Source organism: Schistocerca americana, chromosome X, assembly GCF_021461395.2.
Source record: "Schistocerca americana isolate TAMUIC-IGC-003095 chromosome X, iqSchAmer2.1, whole genome shotgun sequence".
Lineage (NCBI taxonomy): Eukaryota > Metazoa > Arthropoda > Insecta > Orthoptera > Acrididae > Schistocerca > Schistocerca americana.
The window spans coordinates 655,797,354-655,823,841 of record NC_060130.1 but is presented as its reverse complement, the minus strand read 5'-3'; the positions used below and the strand labels follow the sequence as shown (position 1 = coordinate 655,823,841).

The window sequence follows — 26,488 nt, the reverse complement described above, 5'->3', positions numbered from 1 at the left end:
GAATAGAAGATCAAGAACGAAGTGATCGGATTAGAAGAGGTGTAAGATATGGATGAAGTCTTTCGCCTCTACTACTGAGTCTACACATTGAAGAAGCAATGGCGGAAATAAAAGATGACATTGCTATCCTAAGTGAAAGTGAGGACGAATTGCAGGACCAGCTGAATGCAATGAACAGTCAAATGAATACAGAATATGGACTGAGAGTAAACCGAAGAAAGACGAAACTCATGAGGAGAAGGAGAAGTGAGATTAACAAAAAATTTTGCGTCAAAATTTGTGACCATAAAATAGGCGTAGTGAATAAATAGTACTATCTTGGAATCAAGATAACACATGATGCATAGGCAAGAAGGACATAAAGAGCACAATATCACAGGCAAAGAGGGCATTCTTGGGCAAAAGATGTCACCTAGTATCAATCATCAGTCTTAATTTGAGGAAGAAATTTCTGGGAATGTACGTACGTTTGGAGAACGGTATTGTACGGAAGTGAATCGTGGACTGATGTAAAACCGGAAAAGAAGAGTGCTATTGAAGAATGTTGAAAATAAAGTGGACTGTAAAGACAAGGAAAGAGAAGTTTCTCCGCAGTATCGGTGAAGAATAGAACATATACACTGACAAGAAGAAGAGACAGGATGATAGGAAATTTGTTAATACTTTAAGGAATAACTTCCATGGTACGTTAGTGAGCTGAAGAGTGTAAAAACTGTAGGGGAAGACAAAGATAGGATTACATCCAGCAAATAATTGAGGACGATGGGTGCAAGTGCTGCTCTGAGGGCTCTGAGGTGAAGAGGTTAACACAACAAAAGAATTCAAAGATGGCTGCATTAAAGCAGCCGGAAGACTAAAGACTCGAAAATAAATAAATAAAAAATCAAAGAAAATCAAATATACTTGAACTTTTCGATTCAGGGAATTATTATGTACTACGTGAGCCAACAGCAAATACGCATCTCTATGGAGGATGTTAGTGACTTATGACACAAACACAGAAAGTGGCTAAGTGCTAGGTAAGTTTGATTTATACCGCAGAAAATACTGATGGGTGGAAAGAATTCATCATATTCAATACTATTCTCAGAAAGTTTCTTCGAAAGTGGAGGGGAGTAGCATATCAAATTTAAACGAAGCCAGTGCCTAGCTGTCAAATAAAAGCTGATGGAAGACATAAAAAAGTGGAAAATGAAGGTTTATACGTCTCGTCGAGTACGAAGTCATTAGAAACGGAGCACAAATTCGGAGAGTGAAGTGATGTGTGGGATATCGGCTGTATTATCTTCAAAGAAATTGTCTCGACCTTTGCTTTAATCAGTATAGGGAGACTAGGGAAACTTCAATGAGGATGACGGAACGTGAATTGAGTTTTGCCTTCCTGAATTCGAGTTTAGTGTCTTAACCACTCCATCGAGTAGTTCAGTCAGAGTGAAATCAAGAATGGACAGCTATGCGAGACGCGTCAATGAACTGGAGAACAAGATCTTACTTTCCATTATTGCTTGAAAGTCTATCACGACTTCTTGATGCTGGCAACAGTCTCCAGAATCCAGGGTCGCCTTCCCTAAGTCCGTTTGTCCAAAAATCTTCCAGTTACTGCACTATGTTCACTGGGGACACAAAAGAGGAAGACTCTCACCTGGCGTCTTGTCTACTGGGCAGGCATCAGGGTGGAACCTGCCAAGCAGTCCACATGTGACCACCACACGTAACAAATCAGTCCAACCTGGCACAGAGGTACTTCATTTGGCTAAAGCCATTGGAACATGTTCGTGAAGACTCAACGGATGCTTGGTTTGGATGTGATGTGATTCATGGACATTGATGCCCTTTCTAATTTTCTGTTTGTTATAACATGTGGTCCAGCATAGCCAGAACCACCGTTCTATAACTGGAAAAGAATTTTTTAGTAGAAAGCGCTCTTTGTACCACAGCATCTGGCAATGAGCCACAGTTTTTCAGCACAGTATGAAACGTTCTGCCACAGAAATTAAATTAAGCGCCTGATGACCACTCCTATTCGTCCGACATCCCATTCATACGTCCAGTCATTTGTCCATACATTCGGAATACAGACGAAGAAAGCAAGGAAAATTGTATCCGAAGAAGGTACCTTTATGAAGCTTTGGATAGCTTACCGCTCAACTCTGGTGCAAAACCGCACTGTGCCGAGATAGGACGTCACCACCAGTCCTTACTGGGCTTGATTTGCTGACCCTTGTGAGTAGTAGTACCAGTCCAGTGGCCACTATTCCACGGAGGCACCCACTTCTTATTACACATGTTTGGTGGCCCTCACAGATTGATTTCTGCCTCGGTCTTTGGAGAATGTAACTAACAGACATTTTTAGTTTTAGGCAACGGCAGACGTTTGATCCATCACTAGACGTAGTGTCTATCAGAAGTCTGAGAAGTCAGTGCTTAACAAACACATTTGACAAGGTAGCTCATCCATTCGTGCTCTCACAGCCACAGTTCCTAGCAGACGTTCTTGATGATTACTGGAACTGGATTGAAGTGGAAGCATCACCAGCAGATCCTGTATACCAGCTGAACCTCACTGGCTCCAAGGCCATCCTGTCCCACCATATGTCGCAGAGCCAAACCTGCCCAGCAGCTACACGCAGTCTCCAGTTCACAGCATGCAGTACACGCTGGTGGAAATCGTAAGGGCAGGCAGGCCCCTCCTTCGCCCCGGCATAGCACCACTTACACCCTTGTGGTTTGGTTAGAATGCCAATGGATTTAACATCTCTTTCAGACATTAAAGTGAACGAAGAAGTAGATGTGGTTGGGAAGATACGGAGCCATAAACCATTATTACACAACTTAGGCTACAATCACTGGGAATTTAGCCAAAGCCGTAGCTTCAAATACGCTTTGGATGAAAGTTGACTCGTTCGCTCATCTGCGACTGTGGCTACAGCTTTTTATTTGTTTCCTGTTTGACAGTGCTCATAGTTAGCTAGACAACGATCTTCGCTTATGTACACGGGTCACCTTGGTCCTCCTGGAGTCAAATTTTGAAATAAGGTTTGCGTCGCCATCGACAAAAAAGTTTCAGTTTAAAATTATGGCTAAGATGATGTCTTTACAGAGAGAGCGCAAGTTGCATAGGACAGACATGGTGAAGGGAAACGGTTGTGTACTCTTCAAAGAGACCGTCTCGATATTCACCTTAATTGATCTATGGGGAATGCGGAAATCCTAAATTTTGAGAGTCAGATAGGGATTTGTCCCACTAGTCCAAAATATATGTCCTGTAGCTTGGCCAGTGCGCCACCTCACTCGGTTATAACTGCAGAGCGTGGGGAGCTAATCGAATCGACCTTACTAATAAGTAGGAGGTGCTGTTCTTATGAAGGCTCAGTTTTGCTGTCAGTTCGACAAACTTCTGTTACTGAAGAGTTTTCAGTATTATTTATCATGGAAAAACTGAAGCAAAAGTGGTAATTCGAACGTAGGGAGAAAATGGTGCCCCTTGGGAAGTAATGGAAAGGAAAGTCATGTGCAGTCTGTGTGTAAGCCAGGAGGACGCATTCAACATGATAAACAGACAATCCCAACAGCAGTTCAAAGCACAGGGAAAAACCAGTTGCAGTTTGTGGCCCTTGTTCTCGCAAATGATGTCTGTTTCCTGTTGTTTGGAACCTTTTCGATGTGTCATTGAGAAGATTATAACAGCCAGTCTTGTTCGTGCTGTTTTAGCCGATGCTCATGCTATGCAGCATTGTTCCCAGAACACCTCAGTGAATCTGAGTGTTTTAGCGAATGGCAGGCGTCAAACAGAAAAAAAGGAGGAAAATAGTGATACAACGTCCGATCTATGACGATGTCATTACAGACGAAGGCCGAGCCCTTCCTCTGGCTTGACGAGAATTTGTGATTTTTCTTTCAGAATACTAAGCCAGCGACTTAACCGATCACGACACGACACTCGGTTTGTACGAGGGACGTCGGCAGTTCTGTGACAACCTAGACAAATACTTCCTGGAGATCAATCATAAGGCTTAAAGCTGTAGAGTACCTCTATAAACGTTTCAAGGATGCATTACACACCGGATGTTGAGCTGACTGTGTGCGAAATACATGAAAGGATATTTTTAGATTAGACGTCCCTACGTCTAATGAGGATAATAACTGAGGCACACAGTTCCAAAATATTTATGCCAGGCCACACGAAACGCTGACAACAGACGAGAAGTGTAAGTCATTAGTGATGAAATGCTGAGACAGTCACAAAAATAGTTATCGTTTTGAACAAGATAGAGGTGCTCTGAAGATAACATAATACTTAGTATGGAATATTGGCTAAAACCAGAAATTGATATTAGTAAGATTTTCTGTGAAAAGACAGTCTTGCAGATGGATATTTTTAGAGATAATTCTGCTGCTTAAGATGTCTGAGAAAGCATAACACATTTTGTTTTATAATTTTAGTTTCATCTTTTAAATTGTTTGCTGTATTCAAAAAGGTTCCTGAAATTTAAAGTCATTTACTTGTCCAAACATTTAATTTTGGATTTGATAGTTATCATTAACTGAGGGAGTATGGCTGAGCACAAAATATTTTGTTTTGTTGACATTTAATTACAAACCAGTTCCTCTGACTATTTCGGTTGATTTCTGTGTGAGAGTAATTTTATATTCTATTGTCTCCTCAAACAAATGTCATTAGTGTAAGGAAATAAACTTTATTTTTTAATCTTGAGTCCCTTTTTGTCTATTACTAGCTTGAAGCGAGCTGGTGATGGAATCTTATTGTCAAACACCAGTTTGGGCACTAAGAGCCATCTGTAATGAAATTGTTAATTTTGGTCGTCAAAGTGGCACATCCTGTACATACTTTAGTTAAGATGGATAAATTAAAAATTGGTGAATGGCGCACAACTAAAAGCTTTCTGCAAAACTGTTACAAACACTTTATCAAAAACACATTTAAAACAGACAGTTCGAAACTCTGCCCGTGATGAGAATCTATTACATTTCTTAGCAGTGAATATTTAATCTTTCTATTCAGCATTACTATGTTAAATAAAAGTGAAAAATGGCTACACAGTATGGAAAAAAACTACGGACTGTTCAAATGATTAATATCAATTCGTGCAGAAAACTTCCCCCTTGAAAATTTGTGAGCACATTTCCACAGGAAGTGGAATTTTCATTTATTCAATCCGTCGGCACCTATTTTGAAACAGCTCAGGCAGTAAAAATGCTGAATGATTCTGGGAGGCTATGAACGATATTATCAGAATATATGTTTGATACAGCATCTCATGTGCATAGTTAGTTAACTTGGAGCAACCCAACAAATGTCGTGTTAGGACATGCCTCATGTTCTTTGCTTACACGCCACTCACTACTTCGAATACATATAATCTCGTCATGACTTCAACAAAAGACCAAACTGTTTGGTGTCTGCAAACAACCGGTCTTCATTGTTTTGCTGTATCTACCTCATCAGTGCCTCCATTAATGGTCCTAATGCAAGGCTATCTTTGGGATAACTATCTTCTACACAACAAATAAATGAACTCGAAGTGACGTTAAACACTGTTCAATACTATTGAGAAAGCATCGTAATTGACGGTTTGTTTCTCTTATTGTCTGTTTTATTATCTGCTTGTATCGACGCAGTACAAATACAGTCATTTTGAAGTTGCCCACTAGCCGATGCCAGTGACAGGCAACTTTGGATCTGAAGATGATCTAGCTCGGAAAGGACCAGTCACTTCGACAAAAAGTGTAATTTAAACTGTACTCAGCTTAGAAAATGATAAAACAATATCAGTTTTTCTTCTGCCAACACACTGTCGCCTTTCTGAAAAGAAGAGTTGGTGGACAAAAGGTGGGCCACCTATACATTACATTCATAGAGATGTATTCCAGCAAGTCAACGCAGATAAACATGCTACTATAAGGAATTAAGTTTTTTTTTACCCTTGCTGTATGCTCTGGATCCAGTGACGAAGTCATGATTAGCATATGTTGCATTAGTAGAAGGGCAAACTAGGTTCCGATGCATTTTGTTAGGGCAGGTTGTCCACATCAGGGGAAATATGCACTCAGGGGCAAATATGTTGTTCTCATTTGATTGACAGGTACTTAACCTATTGTTCTGCTAAAAGGAGCCTTCCTTTTGATTGACAGGTCTTTAACCTGTTCCCCCTCCCCTCCAACTCGCCACCCCCTCAGGAAATCTACAACCCACCCCTTCCCCATCGCTGCCACAAGTACACTTTCAGGTCTGAGTTATTGGAATAGCCCCTTTCACTCTTATCAATTTCATTGACTACCTAATTAAATTAATCAATTAACTAACCTATCTCCCTCTGGTAAGCCCCTCTCCATTCCCACCATGCCTCCCAGAAATTGGGGGTGGGGGGGTGGGGGAAGACTCAGTTGATCGGTCACTTGGAGGGAATTCGATTGCAGTGTATGGAATATTGTTTAATCAATTTAGACAATGTGTGGCATGTTAGGGGATTGAAGGCAATGTATAGAATATATGGAAACTGGTAGCTCTGTGGTGGAGAGGAAGGATCTCGAAACAGTAAATTCTAGGGAACGTTGTTTATTTATAAGAAATTCAGTTTGCAGGGGTTGGAAATCTCTTGCTCATCGTTCTTAGCTGTTTGGAAAGATGTAGGTCTTGTAAGAAGTAATTACATGGGGCAAACATGTTGCATAACCTAATTTTCGGCACTGCGGTCTGGGTGTCTTAACCAAATTTTCGGCCTGTTGTTGGCACTTAACCTATTTCCATGTCACTCCCATTACCTTAAACTATTGTATGGCCTTTGATACCAAATTAAGTAATTAGTTAAGTCCTCTCACCATTTTCTGGTACACTCTTCGAATTTCACATGCTTTTGAACGCCATTTCTGGCGCATTCTTCTTTGTCACGCATCCCTCTAAACTATTGTACTGCATTTTACATAAAAATTATGCAGATTAACATAGTGTTTTGCATTTAACCTGCTGCTCTGCTACATGTCATACACTCACACAAACCCTCTCTTTAACAATTGTACCGCTAACACTATGTTGATAAACAAAATTTATGCAAATTAATTAAATCGATATTCTTCACATGTATGTGCTTTTTTTTTCAAATTCGCAGCATGCTTTTTGTTGGTGAAATCGATAGAATATAGTTTAAACAAAAGATTGCTAATAAAATACACATCCTGCCACCCGATGCCCGACACCTAAGCCGCCAACTCCGCAGATGCCCCAGGAGTTGGGGTGCGCCATCAGCCCACGCGAAATGGCGACGTGGCATCAGCTGCCGAACCATGTGGAGGCGTCAGTTCAGGTCCTGCGAGCACGTGGCGGCGGCATCCCCTTCATACTTGACACCTGAGAAATTCCTTTCGAAACATGTATCTACCTAGGCACCATTTCTGGTGCAATGACACGTCCTTTCTACCTATGGTCCAGCAAGATGATTGCATAGCAGATCACCCTCAGCGAATTGTTCCAAAATGTGCATGTGCTGAAGCCACGAGCCACCAATGGACAGACGAATACAGTTGCAAGAGCTATTGCTGTCATGCCGCTGTCGATGGCAGCCAGCAGGTGAAAGTTGCATCAACATTTACATTTCTTCGAGTGTTATACTGACGTCACATGTCTATGCAAATAAGAGCAAAGTCACCCTCTGGGCCATGCATATGTGTTTACCATTGCTGGGGCGATACCTCTCTACCTGTGGGTGCTGATGTCACAGGCCACCCTACATAAATCTGTTCCAATCGTTCCGAGAATAGCACAGGGGCTGCTTGGAGTGGCTGCGCAGTTTGAGGCGCCATATCAAGGATTGTGCCGCCCCTCCCGCTGGAGGTTCGAGTCCTCCCTCAGGCATGTGTGAGTGTGTTGTTCTTAGTGTAAGTTAGTTAAAGGTAGTTCAAGTAACATGTAAATGTAGGGACAGATGACTTCAGCAGTTTCGTCCCTTAGTAATTCACACACATTTGAATATTTGAGCATTTTGAATAGCGATCCTAATGGGACATGCGAGCTGCATCTAGCCATGCACGCATGTTTAACTACCCAGCGTGGCTGACGCAACGCTGTGAAATGTTTGCGTGACCACCCACCATCTAAAAGTTTCTCAGTGTTGTACAGACGTCACATGGCTATGTAAATAAGAAACAAGTCGACCTCTCGAAAATTGTAAAGACTCATAGAAATAGTTAATGCTCGCTTTTGTAGGAGCTTTCATGATGTCTCAGCTTGTCTGCATGCAAATTCTTGTCCTAACAGAACCTGTTTACGAAAGTAGTGCAGAATAACGCCGAATGAATTCCTCCTGACGGTCCTAACATGGCACCCCATTCATCATGTGTTACCCTTCCTGGAAATCGTTAAGTCCTGGTTTCAACAAACATCTCCAAAACGCGAACGTTCTCACCACTATGTAGAGACTCCTATGTCCCAGCACAAAGGATATCTTGTGAATGAATTGAGCATTATCATTGGCTCCTACTGAGTTTACCCGCCAAATTACTGACGCCGCCGGTGGGTAAGCACTGTCCACCTTCTTTTTATTTCTGTAGACGAGACTTTCAGTGGCAAAAAACTATTTTGTACAGATTGCCATATTGCACCGACAATTAAACCTTGCAAAGTGACCTACAGATCGTCAAATAAGGAAACACTCTTACTCAATTACACTGCTCTGCCATTGAGGACGGAAACCTAACTATTAGGGCGTGAAACCGATCTCCAACTCGACAATATATCACTGTGTACCGTGTCGATGTAGTAAACATATAATACTTATCCTGCGCCATACAAAATCGGCCCTTTTGCATCACGCATATAGCTATCGACTGCCAGACACTTGTATATATACCACGAAGACAGACAGTATAAGCACATTCACCGTAGGTGTACTCCTCACTGCTCTAGATATTTCCTGCGAGGTCAGGCAGTCATCCACTCCCAATGTGTGACCAGACCGCCCTCAGTGGACTGAAGTCACTCTCAGAACTGTTGCACAAAGTCGGGATCGGTTCCCCTCGACACAAAGGCGTCACTGTTTCTGGCTCTGACCTGTTTGCTTGCTTGTTTACCTTCTTCACCCATCTCCAGATTCTAGGATTACAAGAACACATGTATTTTCACATGGTTTGCCAGAATATTAGCCAGCCGGTGTGGCTGAGCAGTTCTAGGCGTTTCAGTCTTGAACTGTGCGACCGCTACTGTCGCAGGTTCGAATCCAGCCTCGGGTATGGATGTGTGTGATGTCCTTAGGTTAGTTAGGTTTAAGTAGTTCTACGTTCTAGGGGACTGATGACCTCCGATTTTAAGTCTCATATTGTTCAGAGCCATTTGAACCATAATATTATACTATTCACATAATACTTCTTGATAACAAGCACATAGCAATATCGCTTGCATAGCAGTATCGCTCACGCAACATAATTCCGAAGATATTGACAGGGAATTATTTCTCTATAAACCCTAAACTTTAGCGAGTTGTAGGGTTCTGTAAACCATAGAGTAACTAGAAACTTTTCCCGTCTGCAAAGACCTATACGTGAAAACTCGAAAACAGTAGAGGAAACTGATATTTCCACTCGTGAATACCGATGTCGATGATATAACAGATTCTAAATCATCCTTATAATTTACAAAGTCAACTAAGGTGTTCACCTGCTAGATGCACTCAACATGCACCACAATGTTCTTTCAATCGAATGAAGGCGGGAAATGTGAAGAAGCAGTCAATCGGACAATTTACATGGGAGGGAATAATGGCCCAGCGCAAACACATGTCGATATTGAATCTTCTCAAATTTCCACATGATCACGAAACCTGTCCAACACATACTAAGTATCAGTCCGCTATTTGGCCGTCTAGAGGACGACATGGTTAAGTCAACTACATTACTGCATCCCAACAGGCATATTCATTTGGACGGCGCCTGTCGTTAGCGGGAAACGTGAATCACTCCCGCCAAAGGCTACCGCCAACGCCGCGACAATCATGTAAAGACAGGATCGTCCTACGAAATCGGCCACATACATATTTGATCGCTATACTTACAATTAAATGCTACGATTTCGGTCTCAGTTGAACGACATTCGACAACGAGCGAAGTATCGGAAATACACCATGCTGATGACGGCTGTAGCTCTGGAAATAGAAATATCTGTACCATTCTTATGACTTGACATACCCTTCCCTTTGCTGTCACAGTATTCCACGTCAAATCCATACCTTCCTTACGACTGGACATAATCATTTGCTTTGCACATGTCAGAACTCAAATACATACTTTACAAGCCTGATGCTCAAGGCGAACCTATCATGCATCCCCTACTACTAAGTATAATACTACTTGCTAGCGATACGAAATAATACTGACCGAAAATCAACGATGGATGGACATGTCTCATAAGTTTTTCTTGCGAGTGGAGCCACTGTGTCTTAGAAAGAGAGGCCTAATCTTCTTACAGACCGCCAGATGTTAGAAAACACGATCGCAACAACTTCTGTATGTTACTGTCACAAGCGGTCTTGGTTCTACAGGTGTATATAAGTATCCATGTTAAAAGCTGTACTAGCTTTATAAATCGAGGTATGGCGTTACCTCCAAATGAAGTGGTTTTTACAGACAAATACCGCGACACTGAATATAGACGGTGATCGCCAGAATGTATATTATCAGACCAACAGTGCGGTTACATGTCGCCGACGGGGCAATCTCGTAATAAAATTACCGAATTCAGGAAGTGATTCGGCTAAGGAGCGACGATGACGGCGTCGACACACTCCTCTTCCATTGCCCGCTACAGCTGGGGCCTTTGGAAGCTAGTAAGGCTCATGGACTCATGGGGCTCATACATGCATCCTCTGTTGTATGTTGGTGTTTGTTTGGCTTGATTTTCGTGCCGATATTATGCTTCTTGCCTGAAATCGTACCTATCACCACCTTGCTCTTTGCTGAACTCCACTTTGGCCTGTTCTGTATCTACCGGACTGTTCATGAATTCTACCCGTTGCCTGCTTTATGTATCTAAAATTTCCTCAGTTTACAGTGTTCTCCTGACGTTCATTCAGCAAACAATACAGCTGAATTTCAGACTTTAAGAAATGGTATTTGGAATGTATTCCTTAGGAAAACAAACTGTGAACACGTCATTCCTGACACATGTTAAGACCTCCAACTACTGATTCTGGGAAAGTAAATTTTATTGTTCGATATACTTAAACATTTTTTGGAATAACTATCGATTCATTGTGGACTAGTCTTAATTTATTTCTGACGTATGTTTCATGGTGAGTTAATTTTTCACAAACATCTGTATATCATTGTCACCTCGGCTCTACATGATTCCAGAAGAGAGTGAATAAGGAATTGAGGCTATCATTCGAAAGGCAGCTTCTCGTGTAGGGCCTTCACATTTATGTCTTCGGGGTTTTTCATGATACTAAAGTGTAACAGTAGGAAAGTAAAATTGTGCTCGTAGAAGAATTACTTAGTAAAGTGGAACAATATTTTTACTTACTATTAAATAATAACAAATTTATTGACACGAAAGTTTTGTGTATGTGGTTGGCTGTGGCTTCATGCTAGCGCGGAATTACTTGGAATTCTGTGCATCAATATGCGTGAAGTTTTTTTTAAGACAGACGTAGTGAGTACTAACTGGGAATGTGGAAGCTGAACATGGCGAGGGCTCGGAAAGTGATGAGTGGCGCCCAGCAGGCGGCGTCAGTGACCACAATGAAGAAGAAGCGAGCTGCAAACTCCAGCTCACCCTGCATCGAGACGGGCGTTGCATGGCGCGTTCGTACGATGCTTATGAACATGCCTGTGTAAAGCGCTGCCATCACCAACAACCTACAACATAACAAACTCAGTTCTCACGAATATGCTCGTGTAGAGCGCCGTCACAACCATCTACAGCACAACATAACACACACAATGGTCACAATCATGCTCATGTACAGTGCCACCAGTCTGGAACATAAAATGTACGATGCTTACGAACATGCTTGTGTACAGCATTTCCATCAACACTGGTCTGGAACACATTACACATGATGTTCACGACCATACCTGTGTACCGTGCCACAATCACCACCTGTCCAGAACATAACATACATATAATGCTCAAGAACTTATCCATGTAGAGCACCATCTCTCCCCCCCACTTCCTCCCCCCCCCCCACACCACAGTCTAGAACACAACACATACAGTGCTCATGAACACTTCCATATAACCATTTATCTAGAATATAGCACAACAAACCTCGCAAACATGTCCATGTACAGTACCACTGTCAGATTCAGCCTGACTCACTACATTTTTATTGTATTATATCATTATAAATGAGGTTTTGTGTAGTACCACTAGTGCTAACCAGCAAGAAAAGATGCTTGTTTGTCAGGAACTTTAGTGTGTGCATCACTGCCATCATCACTTACCTAAAACATCACAAATACATGAACAAAGCACAGTGACGGCATCACTACTAACCTACAATTTAACACACTAATCTGATGCTTGTTTAGTGACACATTCATCAGTCTGCAACTCCAGAAGTACAATGTTCTTGAACGTGCCAGCTTATCAAATCAACACCAATCTTTTACAACTTAATGGCGTATAGTTTCCTAAAATTATTGTGTCAACCATTATAAGAAAATTTTTTCTCTAAATTATGATTGTTAATACGTCTCTTAAGATTTCTATTACTAATGAAAACTGGTCTTCAGCAGATTACTGATGTGTATGACCCAACTGACAGATTAGTTAGGCATCCATACTTCCGTTGTAATTTGTGCTAGGCAGGGTTAACTGTTAGAGGGTTGCAGGAAGACATTCCAGCAGGTAAAATCCCCACTTTCCATAAGCAGTATCTTTGGTAACAAACTGCGGAAATCTCAAATACAGAGAAGCAACTAACGTCCTCAACGTCACGATTTTGGCAGCACTTCTATTAAACGTCAGGCGAGGTTGACGGAAGTTCAGCAGAATGTATAGATTTATGGTCTTCATAATGCAAGAATAAAAAAGCTCTGCGAGACAGATAATTGGTGTACTTATTAATAACCCTCTACTTTTTCTGCCTATGCTTCCTGGTCTTCCGATATTTCACACTTTCGTATCGGCTGCTTGTAAACCAACTTCTGGATTTGTGACACAGGCCACTGTACATCGTGGATACAATTTTGACCTTTCTTTGTGATTCATAGAGATATTCTTACAGTTATAGCAGAAGAGGTAAAATGAGATGAAACAGTAGGTAGGATTCAACATGCTATTCTCCTAAGTAAAGATGGTAATGGTAATAATATACTTTAGGTGCAGCTGAAACACTATCAGTGCATTTATAGGCTACCAGAGCTGATCCATTTGGCGTTATTCATTAATAAACAAGCAACTGCTTCTGATGTTGGCTTAGTACTTAAGAGTGGTCAACAGCAGCAGCATCACACCTTAAAAGAATAAACATAGACATGTACGTAGTAGACATTTTGTGTTGATACTTCGACAATTAAATTTGTATTTGAATCTAATACAGCTCATCCCATACCTTGCTACGTCGGTTGACCTCTAACAAACAGTATCACTGGCGCTCTCACGGACAGCTAAACACGGAAACAGATGGAAACAGGAAATGTGATGACATGATTCGTAATTTGTGTACTATCGTCAGTAATGTGCGACTGTGGTAAGAAAAACCAAAGTGCACTGGTGCTCCTGTGGATGTTCTGGTGCCACATGAGAGATTTATTAATCAGATTTTAAATTTATATGTAAACATATGGATTATTCTTAGTATATATATTATTTATTTCGTAATCTTGCTGTAGCTGTCGTAAGATAAATAAGTAATATAAACGAATCATCATTATATCTAACATTTTAAAATAATACTAATGGAATATCTTTGCATAATTCAAGAAGCAATTCAGTTCATTCATTACTTTCTCGGGTCAATGTATTTTGACGAAAATGAGAAAGATATTTTTTCCCTCGTGCGTTCTTTCGCTGTAGCGAACTATGGAACCCAAGTAATGAAACAGAACAACTCCGTTAACACCCATTGCTAGTGGGTGAGTAAGTACACATAAAACCGTAAGACAATAAAAATTAATAGCTGATTACAGGTATTACGTGCATTATAATATATAAAAAAAGAGAAAAAGAAACTGTCAGATATTTAATAAAAATAATACACTCGAAAATTTGTTATTGGAACGAAAACTCATCAAATAAGTAGCTAAAATCAAGATGTAGCAAAAGAAGCAATGAAATATAATAGTAACTGAATACAGTAATAAACAATAAAAAGTATTAAACAATGTTGTAAGCTATGATTACAATTGACAATTATTGTAGGTGAAACTACTAATTGGGAATTTAAAAAAATGCGAAATTGTATGTGAACACAGACAGAAGTTAGGTAAGAAGTCCGAGTCCGCACAGCATTTACCACAAGAAAGTTGATTTCACTAGAAGTATGTGTCAACCACAAAAATATAACTTAGTTGTGTTAGCAGTTAAGAATAGAAATGATGCTCACCCTGTCATGTTGATCCCAAATAATATAAATGCAGAATACTGCCAGCCAAGGAAGAAAGGGTCGTCAATATGCAGAGGAAAGCACATGCTGTTTATGCCATAGTATCTTGTCGATCCGCGATAGTGTATTGCTGGAACAGTGAAAGAAACATCTTCAGCGCAGTGTGACTTGTCTACAGAAGGAATACATATCTGATACAGTTTTGTAAGTTGGCATGAGGCTATATAGAAGGAACGCAACAATTTATATTCGACTTAAAATATGGCAGTCATACTTCTCTCTCTTGAAATCTGTAGCATTCAGTTTATTCCAATATGGGCTCTTTTGAAGTATGGAAATAACACACCCGTTCCTTGATTTTCTTCCTGGGATTTTTCCTTGCAAGATTCTTCTTAAAAGTGACTGTAGCACCGTATGGAGACATTATACCGAATTATGTGTGTAATAAATTTAGCTTTTCTTAATTGTATGATGCCAATAAATTTCCTCTTTTCATTATGTACTTTTAGAACCTAATCACTGGGTTTTGTTTCTGTTCAAAATGTTTTTCTAAGTCTTCTACAAAATCAAATCTCTGTTGCTACTCAAGTTTTTATTTACTGTTGCAAGATTTCAGCCTTCACAATCATGTTTTAAAACAATTAAAATAAATGTCTTGGAAATTAATTTCCTATTTTCCAGAATAAGGTGGCTGTTTTCTTAGGGAATTACTTCCAGAAATAAGTATTTTGAAGAAATCAATGCAATTAAGGATTTGTACTGTGATAGATCTTGTCGCAGCATTGTTTTGCTTTATTTTCTGTACTTATTTCAAGTAACGATATTTCTTTTTGGTTGTAAAAAATCACATACAAATTGCTAAACCAATCAGGTTATCGTAGGCGCTCTCAAATAAGATGTTAGTTTCATTTTGTTGCACGTTACGTTCTGGCTGTTCACTCTTCACGTGATGTTTAACTCTTAAACTGGCACCAGGTACAAGCAGGGATTTAGGCATGAAGAAGCTTCTGGAACAGTTCTTAACACCTACCTCCTCAAATGTGGACTGGTAGCATAGACATAAGTTATGATAAGAGTCGTTACCACGTTCTGTGTGTTGCGGCGTAAAGTCAGTACTAGCACGCCAGTAGGGAACGACAGAGAAGAGAAGGCTGTGAGAAGAGGTCAGCCAATCGCATGCTGACCGACGTCCCTCCAGTACAAAACACGACAGTAGCGGCCCCTAGGTGAAGACGACATAAGCGCCGCGCCTGACTGGTGGCAGCCCACTTCGATAGCAGCTTCAACATTAGCCTCTTCGTTAGCCGACGCATCGTAGTCTCTTCATTAGCAATCTTTACGTAGCACAAGTAGAGATCAGTAGTCACTGCAGTTCAGTTGACAGACTTTTGTTAGAATCGGTCGCTAGGACCAGAAGTGTTACTTGTGTTTGTTTGTTCTGAAGTAGATTGATTATTCTGTATGTCACCCTTTGCTTGCAACATATCTGTGTAATTGCATTTGTGGATGATCATGTGTAAAGGACTATGAGAATTCTCAGATCAAAGTTAAGTCATTGTATTTGTCTTGTTGTAATAAAACTCATTAATACGAGTTGTTCAATTGTTTGTCTAGCGAACTAAGTATGCAGGATTCTTAGACACAACACTATGGTGGGTAATTTCCTAGAAATGTGTCCAGGAACGGTGTGGATCGCCAGTTAATGCGTACAAAGTATATGCATTCAGTACGCAAAAGAAAAAAACAAGAAAAAATCATAATTGATATGGTTACTGCAATGTACACTATATAAACTAATACTAAATATTAAAATTTCTTAATAACGATTAATTCAGAAGTATATGACTGCGGAATAGGACAGCGGTAATGACTGAAGTTGTCGAAGGCACCATACTACCTCAGAGCTCGTACTTCTTCAACCAGATCAAGTTTCATGATGTGGTCAGTAACCAACCGTGACTTAGGCATACAATGTTAAACGTGTTGAATTATTGGAAGCTTGCATTTTACAATGACATCAAGTACTTTAATCCAAGCGTGTAGTCACCAGTCAGTAGAAGTAATACCACTACTCTACATCTTTTTAATACTGTAACCATAACTATGGCCCCCTGCAGAAAGACATCGAAGTCGACCTATATAGCGGAACTTTTGTTACGTGTGACACACAACTGCAGCGGCCGACCGAGAAGACAGCGCAGCGTTGGATTCACATTCAGGATGAGTGTCTTATCAAGCCTCGTCCTGCTGCTCTGATTTAGGTTTTCCGCTGTTTCCATAAATCTGTTCAGGTGAACACTGGAATGAACTCTTTGACAAGAATGAGTGACATTTCCTTCTCCAGCATTGCTCTATCCGAGCTGTTATCCACGTTCCAATTACGTTACCGTGGATTGGATACATAAGTGGCAAGCAAATGAAAACGAGATATATGGAAAAATCAAGTAAACAGTTTACTATTTCAAAGGTAATTACCATAACTGTTAATACATTTCTCCGACTGAAAGACAAGTCGGTCAGCGCCTTCATGGAAAATGTTTGCGGCTGCCTATGGAACCGTGATTGTACCCAGGCGAACATCTCTTCGATCGAAGCAAAACGACGACCTGGAATGCGTATCTTCAGGGCTCCAAAAATACGTAAATCGCATTGAGAGGGATCAGGACTGCATGGGCGATGTGTAAGCGCTTCGCAGTGAAACGTCTGCAGCGTAGTCCATGCAATCTTCGTGTTATATCCTAGCCAGTAATGCCACCCGAGCCCGCTGCCAAAAGGTTGGCAGCATCAAAGTCCGGACGCCGTCCGCATAAGCAGCGCCAGCAGGACAGGAAATCGCCGCAAGTCTGCGCGCGCCACCGCTGGCTTCTGGTTTCGTAAGCGCTGGAGTCGCGAGCGCTAGGACAGTTCTGTATTTGCCGCTCAGTTGTATACTCGCCACCGAATTGTGTACTTGCTAGTCAGTTGTGTGTTCATCGCAGCAGAGTTGTTGTTTGTCGTCAGCCGACGCTGACCTAGCCGCTCCGACTCGAACTAGACAGATTTCTGTAGACACGGAGTTCACTACTGTGTTTCTGTATCTTCGTTAATAAAGATAAGTACCGACTTTTATTTAATCAGAGTGTTTGGGTTTTCATCTTTCTGTTCACTGTTCCAGCGGACCGGTCGGCCCGCTATTAAAAGTGTGGCGGTGACTTCGTAAGCCGTTTCTACAGCGAATTGTTTGTCGCTACGAACGCCGCCACAAAACTGGCGACGAGGGCTTCCCAACTCGTGTGCAGGGCTGGTTCAACTTGTTTCTGGTTATACTAATTATAGCGATAAAATTTTGGGGGCTGGTTTAATTTGTGTTCACTATGTCTGCCGAATTACAACAGTTGATCTTGTTACAGAGTCAGCAAATACAAAGTTTGGTGGAAGCAATCGCCAAACAAGTGGCTAGTTCTCCAACACAAAAGGAACAAGCACAGGCAGCACCACCTTTCCGTGCTTTTGATGCATCAAGAGAAGAATGGCGTGAATATTTCGCGCAGTTGCAGGCGCACATGACAGTCTACAAAATCACGGGTACTGAGCGGCAGCTTTATTTAATTTCCACTGCAGGCGTGGAAGTCTATCGACTACTTTGTAAGTTGTTCCCGGAATCCAAGCCAGAAGCTTTAGACTATGACGTTGTTGTTAACAAGCTTGCTGAGTATTTCGAGTCGCGAGTTCATGTGGCAGCAGCCCAATTCAAGTTCTTCAGATTGAAGAAACTGCCACATCAATCTAATAAGCAGTGGTTAACAGATTTACGGGGCCTCACCCGTCAGTGCCGATTTAATTGTGTGTGTGTGGAGCTTCCTACAGTGATGTCATGTTACGAGACGCTATTACTCAAAACATTGCAGATTCTCGTATTCGTGCTGCTATCTTAAAGTTGCCTGACCCGTCATTAGAGACTGTGATGAACATCATTGAAGCGCAAGATACTTTTGACTATGCTGAGTGTGAGTTAGATCAGCCATGTATTTCTCAAATTGCCTGTGCTAAGCAAGTTATGTCACGCCCGCGGCCCCACCGGCAGAGTCAGACTGTAAACACTAGCCGGCCGCGTCATGTTAAACACATTCGTCAGCCGCGTGTGCAAAATGATAGAGTTAAGACTTGCCCTAAGTGTGTTCTTGCTCATCCTCGTGACCGTTGCCCGTTGAGAAACGCGGTTTGTCACTTTTGTCAAAGGAAAGGACACATCCAGACTGTTTGTTTGCGTACACGCAAGAACAATTCTAGTGCTGCCCAGCCCATGGATATTCATGTTCTTCAAAGCCAGCCCGCCCAGAAGGTCGCGTTTAAAGACTCTTCCACGGTTCGTGTGGGTAATAAACTTGTTCGCAATAAGCCACCCACCCAGCCCTCTGCTATGCGACCCAGGCGTAATTCAAACGCTGTAAAACGTAATGTACAGACTGCAAGTGAAGCGGGAGTTGTTGTTCCACCCGCCCAACCCACGAGTTGTCGTAAGCAGCGAACACGCGCTAAACGCGCTGATTTTGTGTCTTCCGCCTCCACTGCACCGTTCCAGAGACAGTGTAATATACTATTTGTGAAGCTACGCATCCAGGATAAGACCTTCAATTTTCAATTAGACACTGGTGCGTCTGTGACTCTCATAAATAGTGCTACGTATGCGGCTATCGGCCGCCCTAAACTTTCAGCGGCAAAACATTCTTTGGCTACTTATAGTGGAGAACAAATTCCTGTGTTAGGTGTATGTAGCGTGCCAGCCACATTCCGTGGCAATACAAAAACAGTTTCATTCACTGTGCTCCGCGCTACAGACAGTGTAAACATTTTCGGATTAGACTGTTTTGACTTGTTTGGCCTGTCTATCCAAGAAAATGTGTTGCAAATTAATTCTGTTGTTGTTCCTCAAGACAGCATAACCGATTTGTGTAAACAATACAGTGACATATTTAAAGACGAATTAGGTTGTGCTGCGAACTTTGCCGCCCACATTACGTTAAAAGATAATGCTCAGCCTCGATTTTTTCGTGCTCGTCCAGTGCCTCACGCCCTCCGGGCACCTGTAGCAGATGAACTTCGTCGTTGGCAAAACAACGGTGTTATTCAACCCGTTTCAGCGAGCCAGTGGGCTTCTCCCTTAGTTATTATAAAGAAACCGTCTGGCAAGTTACGTTTGTGTGCTGATTTTAAGTCGACAGTTAATCCTCAGACTGTCATTGATTCTTTTCCTTTGCCTAGACCGGACGAGCTGATGGATAAGTTAGGGGAAGCTCGTTTCTTTTCCAAAATTGATCTCCGTGAAGCATATTTGCAATTGCCCCTCGACGAGCAATCACAACAGTATTTTGTCATAAACACGTCGTTGGGGTTGTTCCGTTTTCTGCGTTTGCCTTTTGGTTGTGCGTCAGCTCCAGCTGTTTTTCAGCGTTTTTTGTCACAACTTCTGGCTAATGTGCCATCGTGTTGCAACTATTTAGACGATATTGTTGTGTCCGGTCGGACGCCTGCTGAACATTTCCGTAATTTGGAGTGTTTGTTTACAGTGTTGTCTCAGGCAGGCCTACGTTGCAACATCGATAAATGTTCATTTTTCCTTACGGAGATGGAGTATCTGGGACATGTTATTAATGCTCAAGGCATTCATCCCTCCCAGTCACATTTAGCGGCTATTCGTGATTTGCCCGCCCCTCGCAATCTGCATGAATTGCAAGCAGTTCTTGGCAAATTGACATATTATATTAGGTTTATACCTAATGCATCACAGATTGCTGCACCGTTGCATCGTCTCCGCCGTAAGAATGTTCCGTTTGTGTGGTCAGCTGATTGCCAATCAGCCTTTCAGCAGCTTAAAGAGGCTTTATTGAATGATCGTTGTCTGGTCCATTACGACCCTAACAAGCCTCTGGTGTTAGCTTGTGATACCTCTTCTTTCGGCCTCGGTGCTGTGTTGTCTCACCGAGTCGGTAACACCGAACGTCCTATTGCGTTCGCATCTAAATTGCTAAACAAAGCTCAGTGTAATTATAGCCAATTGGACAAGGAAGCGTTGGCTATTGTGTTCGGTGTCACAAAATTCCATCACTACCTCTATGGTAGACCATTCTATTTAGTAACGGATCACAAGCCCCTGACGTCACTGTTTCATCCGTCTAAACCAGTTCCTCAGCGGTCAGCTCAGAGACTACAACGTTGGACTCTTTTGTTATCACAATACCAGTGTGAGATACTGTATCGCCCTACAGCTCAGCATGCAAACGCTGACGCGCTTACTAGATTGCCGATTGCTGCGGATGATGTCTTCGATTCCTCTGACGACTCTTGCCATCAGATTGACGCCGATGAGCATCAATCCCTCCGGGATTTTCCGATTGATTATCGTCAGGTGGCACGTGAGACAGCTACGGATCCTCATCTGAGTTTACTATTACGTTTTGTTCAACGTGGTTGGCCGTCCAAGGCAAAGGACATATCGGATCCTGTGGTTCGTCGCTATTATCCGCAACGTCATCTGTTGTCTGTTTCGCACGGAGTTTTGCTGTTACGCACCGAGAATGACCAGCTTCGTGTAGTGGTTCCCCAAGTGCTCCAATCCAAGGTCCTCGACTTGTTGCATCAAGGTCATTTGGGAGTGGTCCGCACCAAGCAGCTTGCCCGCCGTCATTGTACATGGATCGGCATTGATAAGCAGATTACGCAGATGTCTACAGATTGTTCGACGTGTGCCGAACACCAAGCTGCTCCGCCTCAACGCTATTTTGAGTGGGCACGCCCTGCCGGTCCCTGGCAGCGAGTAAATATTGATTTCGCTGGTCCATATTGGAATTCTCGTTGGCTCATCGTGATAGATGCATTTAGTAATTTTCCGTTTGTTGTGCCCATGCAGTCTACAACGTCTGCACAAACTATACAGGCGTTGACTTCAATTTTTTGTATTGAGGGCCTTCCAGAAGTTTTAGTGTCTGACAATGGTCCACAATTTACCTCTGCTGAATTTGAAAGTTTTTGTTCTGCCAATGGCATTCGCCATGTTCTTACTCCGCCGTTCCACCCTCAATCGAATGGTGCAGCGGAACGTTTTGTACGCACATTCAAGGATCATATGGACCGCCTTCGTGCTACGCACTCTCGTCAGCAGGCCCTCATCACGTTCCTGTCGTCGTACCGGACCACGCCACGCGACGGCCCTTCGCCTGCGGAGCTTCTCCACGGCCGTCGTCATCGCACCCTACTACGGTTGTTGCATCCCCCGGATCGACCCGCCGCTTCTGAGCATCGCACGCGTTTTCAGCGCAACGACGCCGTTTTTTTCAGAGTTTATCACGGTCGCCGTCGTTGGGAACGTGGTACCGTATAAGTGTCCAGGGTCGCGGTTTTTATACTGTTCAAGATGCTACTGGGGTGCACAGGAGGCATCAGAACCAGTTGCGCCGCGCTGGCCGCCCGGATTCTGCCGCTCGTTCTTTGTCCACAGATTTGGTCCGCGGCGGGTTCCAGCCGCGCCTTCCGACTTCGCTGGCGCCCCCAGGGCAGCAGCAGCAGCCGTCGCCGCTACCACGCCGACAGCCCGTCACGTTGATGCCTCCCGCGCAGATTCATCCGGGAGCGCCCCAGGTGGTCGCTCCGGCGCCTGCGGTCCCTCTTCAGTCGCCACCGCCTTCGGAGCTGATGGACGTCGACCCCTCAGCCGGGCCGCCTTCCCAAGCGGTGGCTGTGCAGCCTGTCCTGCAGCCGCTTTCCTTGGGCACCCCCAAGGAGTCTGACACCGCAGCGCCTTGTCCGGCGCCCACTCAGCAGCCGTCGACGCAGCGTCAGGAGACGCTGCCTCTCTTCGTGGGTCCCGACGCCCCGTCGCGTCCAGTACCAGAAGCTGCGCCCGTGGTCACAGGCGTGCACCCTGACCTCGGTTTTCAGTCGGTGTTTCCCGAGGCCCCGCGCAGCCAATGCTGGGGTGCGGACCGGGGACTGCCACCGACAACAGTCTCCGCCCCGGTCTCGTCCGCTACGCCTGCGGCCAGACCCCTCCCCCGCCGTCGACGCTCGCCACGTCATTATTCAACGACGGTGCGGCAATTTGGGGGGGAGGAGTGTTATATCCTAGCCAGTAATGCCACCCGAGCCCGCTGCCAAAAGGTTGGCAGCATCAAAGTCCGGACGCCGTCCGCATAAGCAGCGCCAGCGACACAGGAAATCGCCGCAAGTCTGCGCGCGCCACCGCTGGCTTCTGGTTTCGTAAGCGCTGGAGTCGCGAGCGCTAGGACAGTTCTGTATTCGCCGTTCAGTTGTATACTCGCCACCGAATTGTGTACTTGCTAGTCAGTTGTGTGTTCATCGCAGCAGAGTTGTTGTTTGTCGTCAGCCGACGCTGACCTAGCCGCTCCGACTCGAACTAGACAGATGTCTGTAGACACGGAGTTCACTACTGTGTTTCTGTATCTTCGTTAATAAAGATAAGTACCGACTTTTATTTAATCAGAGTGTTTGGGTTTTCATCTTTCTGTTCACTGTTCCAGCGGACCGGTCGGCCCGCTATTAAAAGTGTGGCGGTGACTTCGTAAGCCGTTTCTACAGCGAATTGCTTGTCGCTACGAACGCCGCCACAAAACTTAGCAACATGTGAGCGCGCATTATCCTGCAACAGAATGATACCGTCAGTCAACGCGCTGCTAATTGACTTTCTGGAACACCTTGCCACAATTAACCCACAGCGATACGTGGACACTTTGCAAAAATGGCGTCCGCCATTAAGTCCAAAAGCCGAGGAATGTTGACAGACGGCATAATTCTGTTGTAGGATAATGTCCGCCCACATGTTGCCAAGGTTCTTTCGCCTATACTGCAGACGTTTCACTGGAAGTTGTATGCATCCTCCATACACTCCCGATCTCTCCGCAAACGATTTTCATATTTTGGTGCCCTGAAGAAAGACATTCATGGATGCCGGTTTGCTTCTGACGCTGAAGGGCACTCCTGGGTACAATCATGGTTCTGTAGGCAGCCGCAAGCGTTTTCAGTAATGCCAGACATTTTGAGGGAAGGAGAAAGCGAGCTTACGTAGTTTGTTAACACGTAAAAAATCTTTTTCAACAAACTTTTAGTTGTCTACGACGCCTACATATATAAAAATAAAATATAATGACTAGACTAGTTTCAGTCGTCACTCCAAACATCATCAGATCAGGCTCGTATTAGACGCAACTAGAACCAAACTGGATATTCTAGTAATAAACATACCATTCAGTAACTTGCACTTGTACCAGAAGCAGTTTAAATGAGAAATTTAGTGATAACAGCAACAACCAAATAAGAGGCAGGTTCAGCTGTAGCAACTAAACATTTTTTACATTGAAACTGCCTCTGACACAAGTGCAAGTTATTACATGATGTGGTTATTACTGGAATATCAAGTTTTTGTTCCACGTGCTTCTAATACGAGCATGCAGTGAGGATAGTTGCATTTACAACTGAAACTAGTCTAATCATCATTTTTAGGCAATTAAAAGGTTCTTGAAAAAAGATTTTTCATACTTTAGCAAACATTTTTCCATGAAGGCGTTGTACTAACGGTTATGGCGATTACATTTGAAATAATAAACAGTTTACTTATCTTTTTTCCACCTATCTAGTTTTCATTTTACTGCCTCCTGTAAAAACTATGACCTTTCTTCTTTTATTCGAGAACAGGCGGTAATGCTTGTTTTTCCAGCTGATGTAGTTGCGGCAGAACGTAACACAGAGCTTAAATGTGTGCACCATTTGTAACCTGCTGCAATAGGTGATTCTGTGGCAGTGTTGACTACTGACAGTCACTGTTAGTTAGCAAGTGGCTGCCATGCCTAAGCTCTGCATTTCGATACGCGTATCGTGTAAGAGGCGGGTCCTCGATCTTTCAGTTTGTGATAAAACCCATAGTAATGTTCTGAAGCGGAAACATTCCATAGCAAGAATTTACCAGGAACGTCCAGAATCAAACAGTCAATTAAATCTTAAGTAAGTGCTTCAGTGCGTGATTGTTTGCGAAATACACACATAAAAAAAAAGTTTTGCATCACCCCGGTCTGGAGGCAACCCCGCCAGGCTGAACCCCTTAGGCACACTGTCCAGCGAGTGCAGCAAGGTGGAGGTTCCCTGCTGTTATGGTGTGGTATTGTGTGGGGCCGACGTAATCCGTGGTGGTCATGGAACGTTCCGAAAAGGCTGTACGATACGTGAATGCCATCCGCCGAGCGATAGTGCAACCATTGGCGAGGAATTCGTCTTCATGGACGACAATTCTCGCCCCCATCGTGCGCATCTTGTGAATGACTTCCTTCAGGATAACGATATCGCTCGGTTAGGGTAGCCAGAATGTTCTCCAGACAAGAACCCTATCGAACATGCCTGGAACAGACTGAAAAGGGCTGTTTATGGACGATGTGACCCATCAACCACTCGGAGGAATCGACACCGTATCGCCGTTGAGGAGAGGGATAATTTGTACCAACAGTGCCTTGGTGAACTTGTGGATAGTATGCCACGACGAATACAGCCATGCATCAGTGCAAGAGGACGTGCTACAGGGTACTAGAGGTACCGGTGTGTACAGCAATCCGAACCACCACCTCTGTATGGTGGAGCAACATGCAATGTGTGGTTTTCATAAGCAATAAAAAGGGCTGAAATAATGTTCATATTGATCTCTATTCCAATTTTCTGTACAGGTTTCGGCACTCTCGGAACGGAGGTGATGCAAAACTTTTTTTGATGTGTGTAGTTCACTGTTTCTAATGACCTCGACGTCAACGCAAGATAAAAGCATACGGGTCTTTTATTCTATTATATGAAAGATTGTTGCTGCCTAATCTAACCCAGGATATTGGGGCAGTCTGGTGATTGGGGTAAGAAGCCATTCACCAGAACCTCTCGTTACACTACCGACAAACCAAGACCTAAAATCTTTATTTCTTCAGGCTAATAAAAAGAGAATAATTCCCGCTTCACCTTAGCCTTTTCCACCTCTCCATGACTTCATTCAACCGTCTCTCTCTCTCTCTTTTTCTCTCTTTTCATTCTCCTTCGAGACTAAGTTTCATTTCAAATAACGAATTTACGCACCTAGTCACTCCATATTCCGCCAGCACCACTTTAACAGTTAGCTAGATACTGTTTATGGACAATTCGTTTTCTCGGATAACTACAAATATTCTCTTGGGCGCTAAATTTGAAAATTTGTCATTTTTACACTAGAAATCGACACATAAGCGTGATACGGACGTGTCTAACGTAATTCAGAAACAGCGAGACCGTTGTAAAAAAAAAAAAAAATGGTTCAAATGGCTCTGGGCACTATGAGACTTGACATCTCTGGTCATCAGTCCGCTAGAACTTAGAACTACTTAAACCTAACTAACCTAAGGACATCACACACATCCATGCCCGAGGCAGGATTCGAACCTGCGACCGTATCAGTCGCGCGGTTCCGGACTGAGCGCCTAGAACCGCTAGACCACCGCGGCCGGCGAGACCGTTGTATGTTGATAGCTTTCCCGACAGGTATTTTGCAGACAACAGCAAATCGTAGTGACTGAACAGCCGCGATAAACAGGGTCAATCAAAAAGTAAGCCGTAGACAGCAGCATGCAGATAAATATTCAAGCGTTGGTCTAGAAAGGGAAATTTAATAGCTTTTGGAGGAAATTCTAGTGCCCGACGAACGAGAGCAGTGTATACCTACTCTAAAATCAAGGCATGGAAACCTGTGCGACTGTAACAACTTTGCTTAACGGTTAAATGCGATTTCGAAAGCTTTTATTCCCGAGACTTATATCTGTCATATTTTCGTTTCTTGAGCCGTTTGAAACAAAGTGATAGTTGATAACTCTCTCCCATTGTTGAAATATTTATAAATGATGGTTTTCAACGAATCAAAACTTGGTGCTTTTGAAACTAAGTAG

At 43.1% G+C, this 26,488-nt stretch overlaps 1 protein-coding gene across 1 annotated transcript in view; it reads right to left on the bottom strand.

Annotated features, from left to right (window-relative positions):
• Nucleotides 1-26,488, bottom strand: part of LOC124556230 (relaxin receptor 1-like) — a 370,951-nt gene that overhangs the window by 53,961 nt on the left and 290,502 nt on the right. Inside the window, exons 10-11 of the mRNA XM_047130220.1 lie at nt 14,556-14,685; nt 11,669-11,862 (exon numbers count right to left, since the gene is read on the bottom strand). Of these exons, the coding sequence (XP_046986176.1) occupies nt 11,669-11,862; nt 14,556-14,685 (324 nt within the window). The remainder of the gene's footprint in view (nt 1-11,668; nt 11,863-14,555; nt 14,686-26,488) is intronic.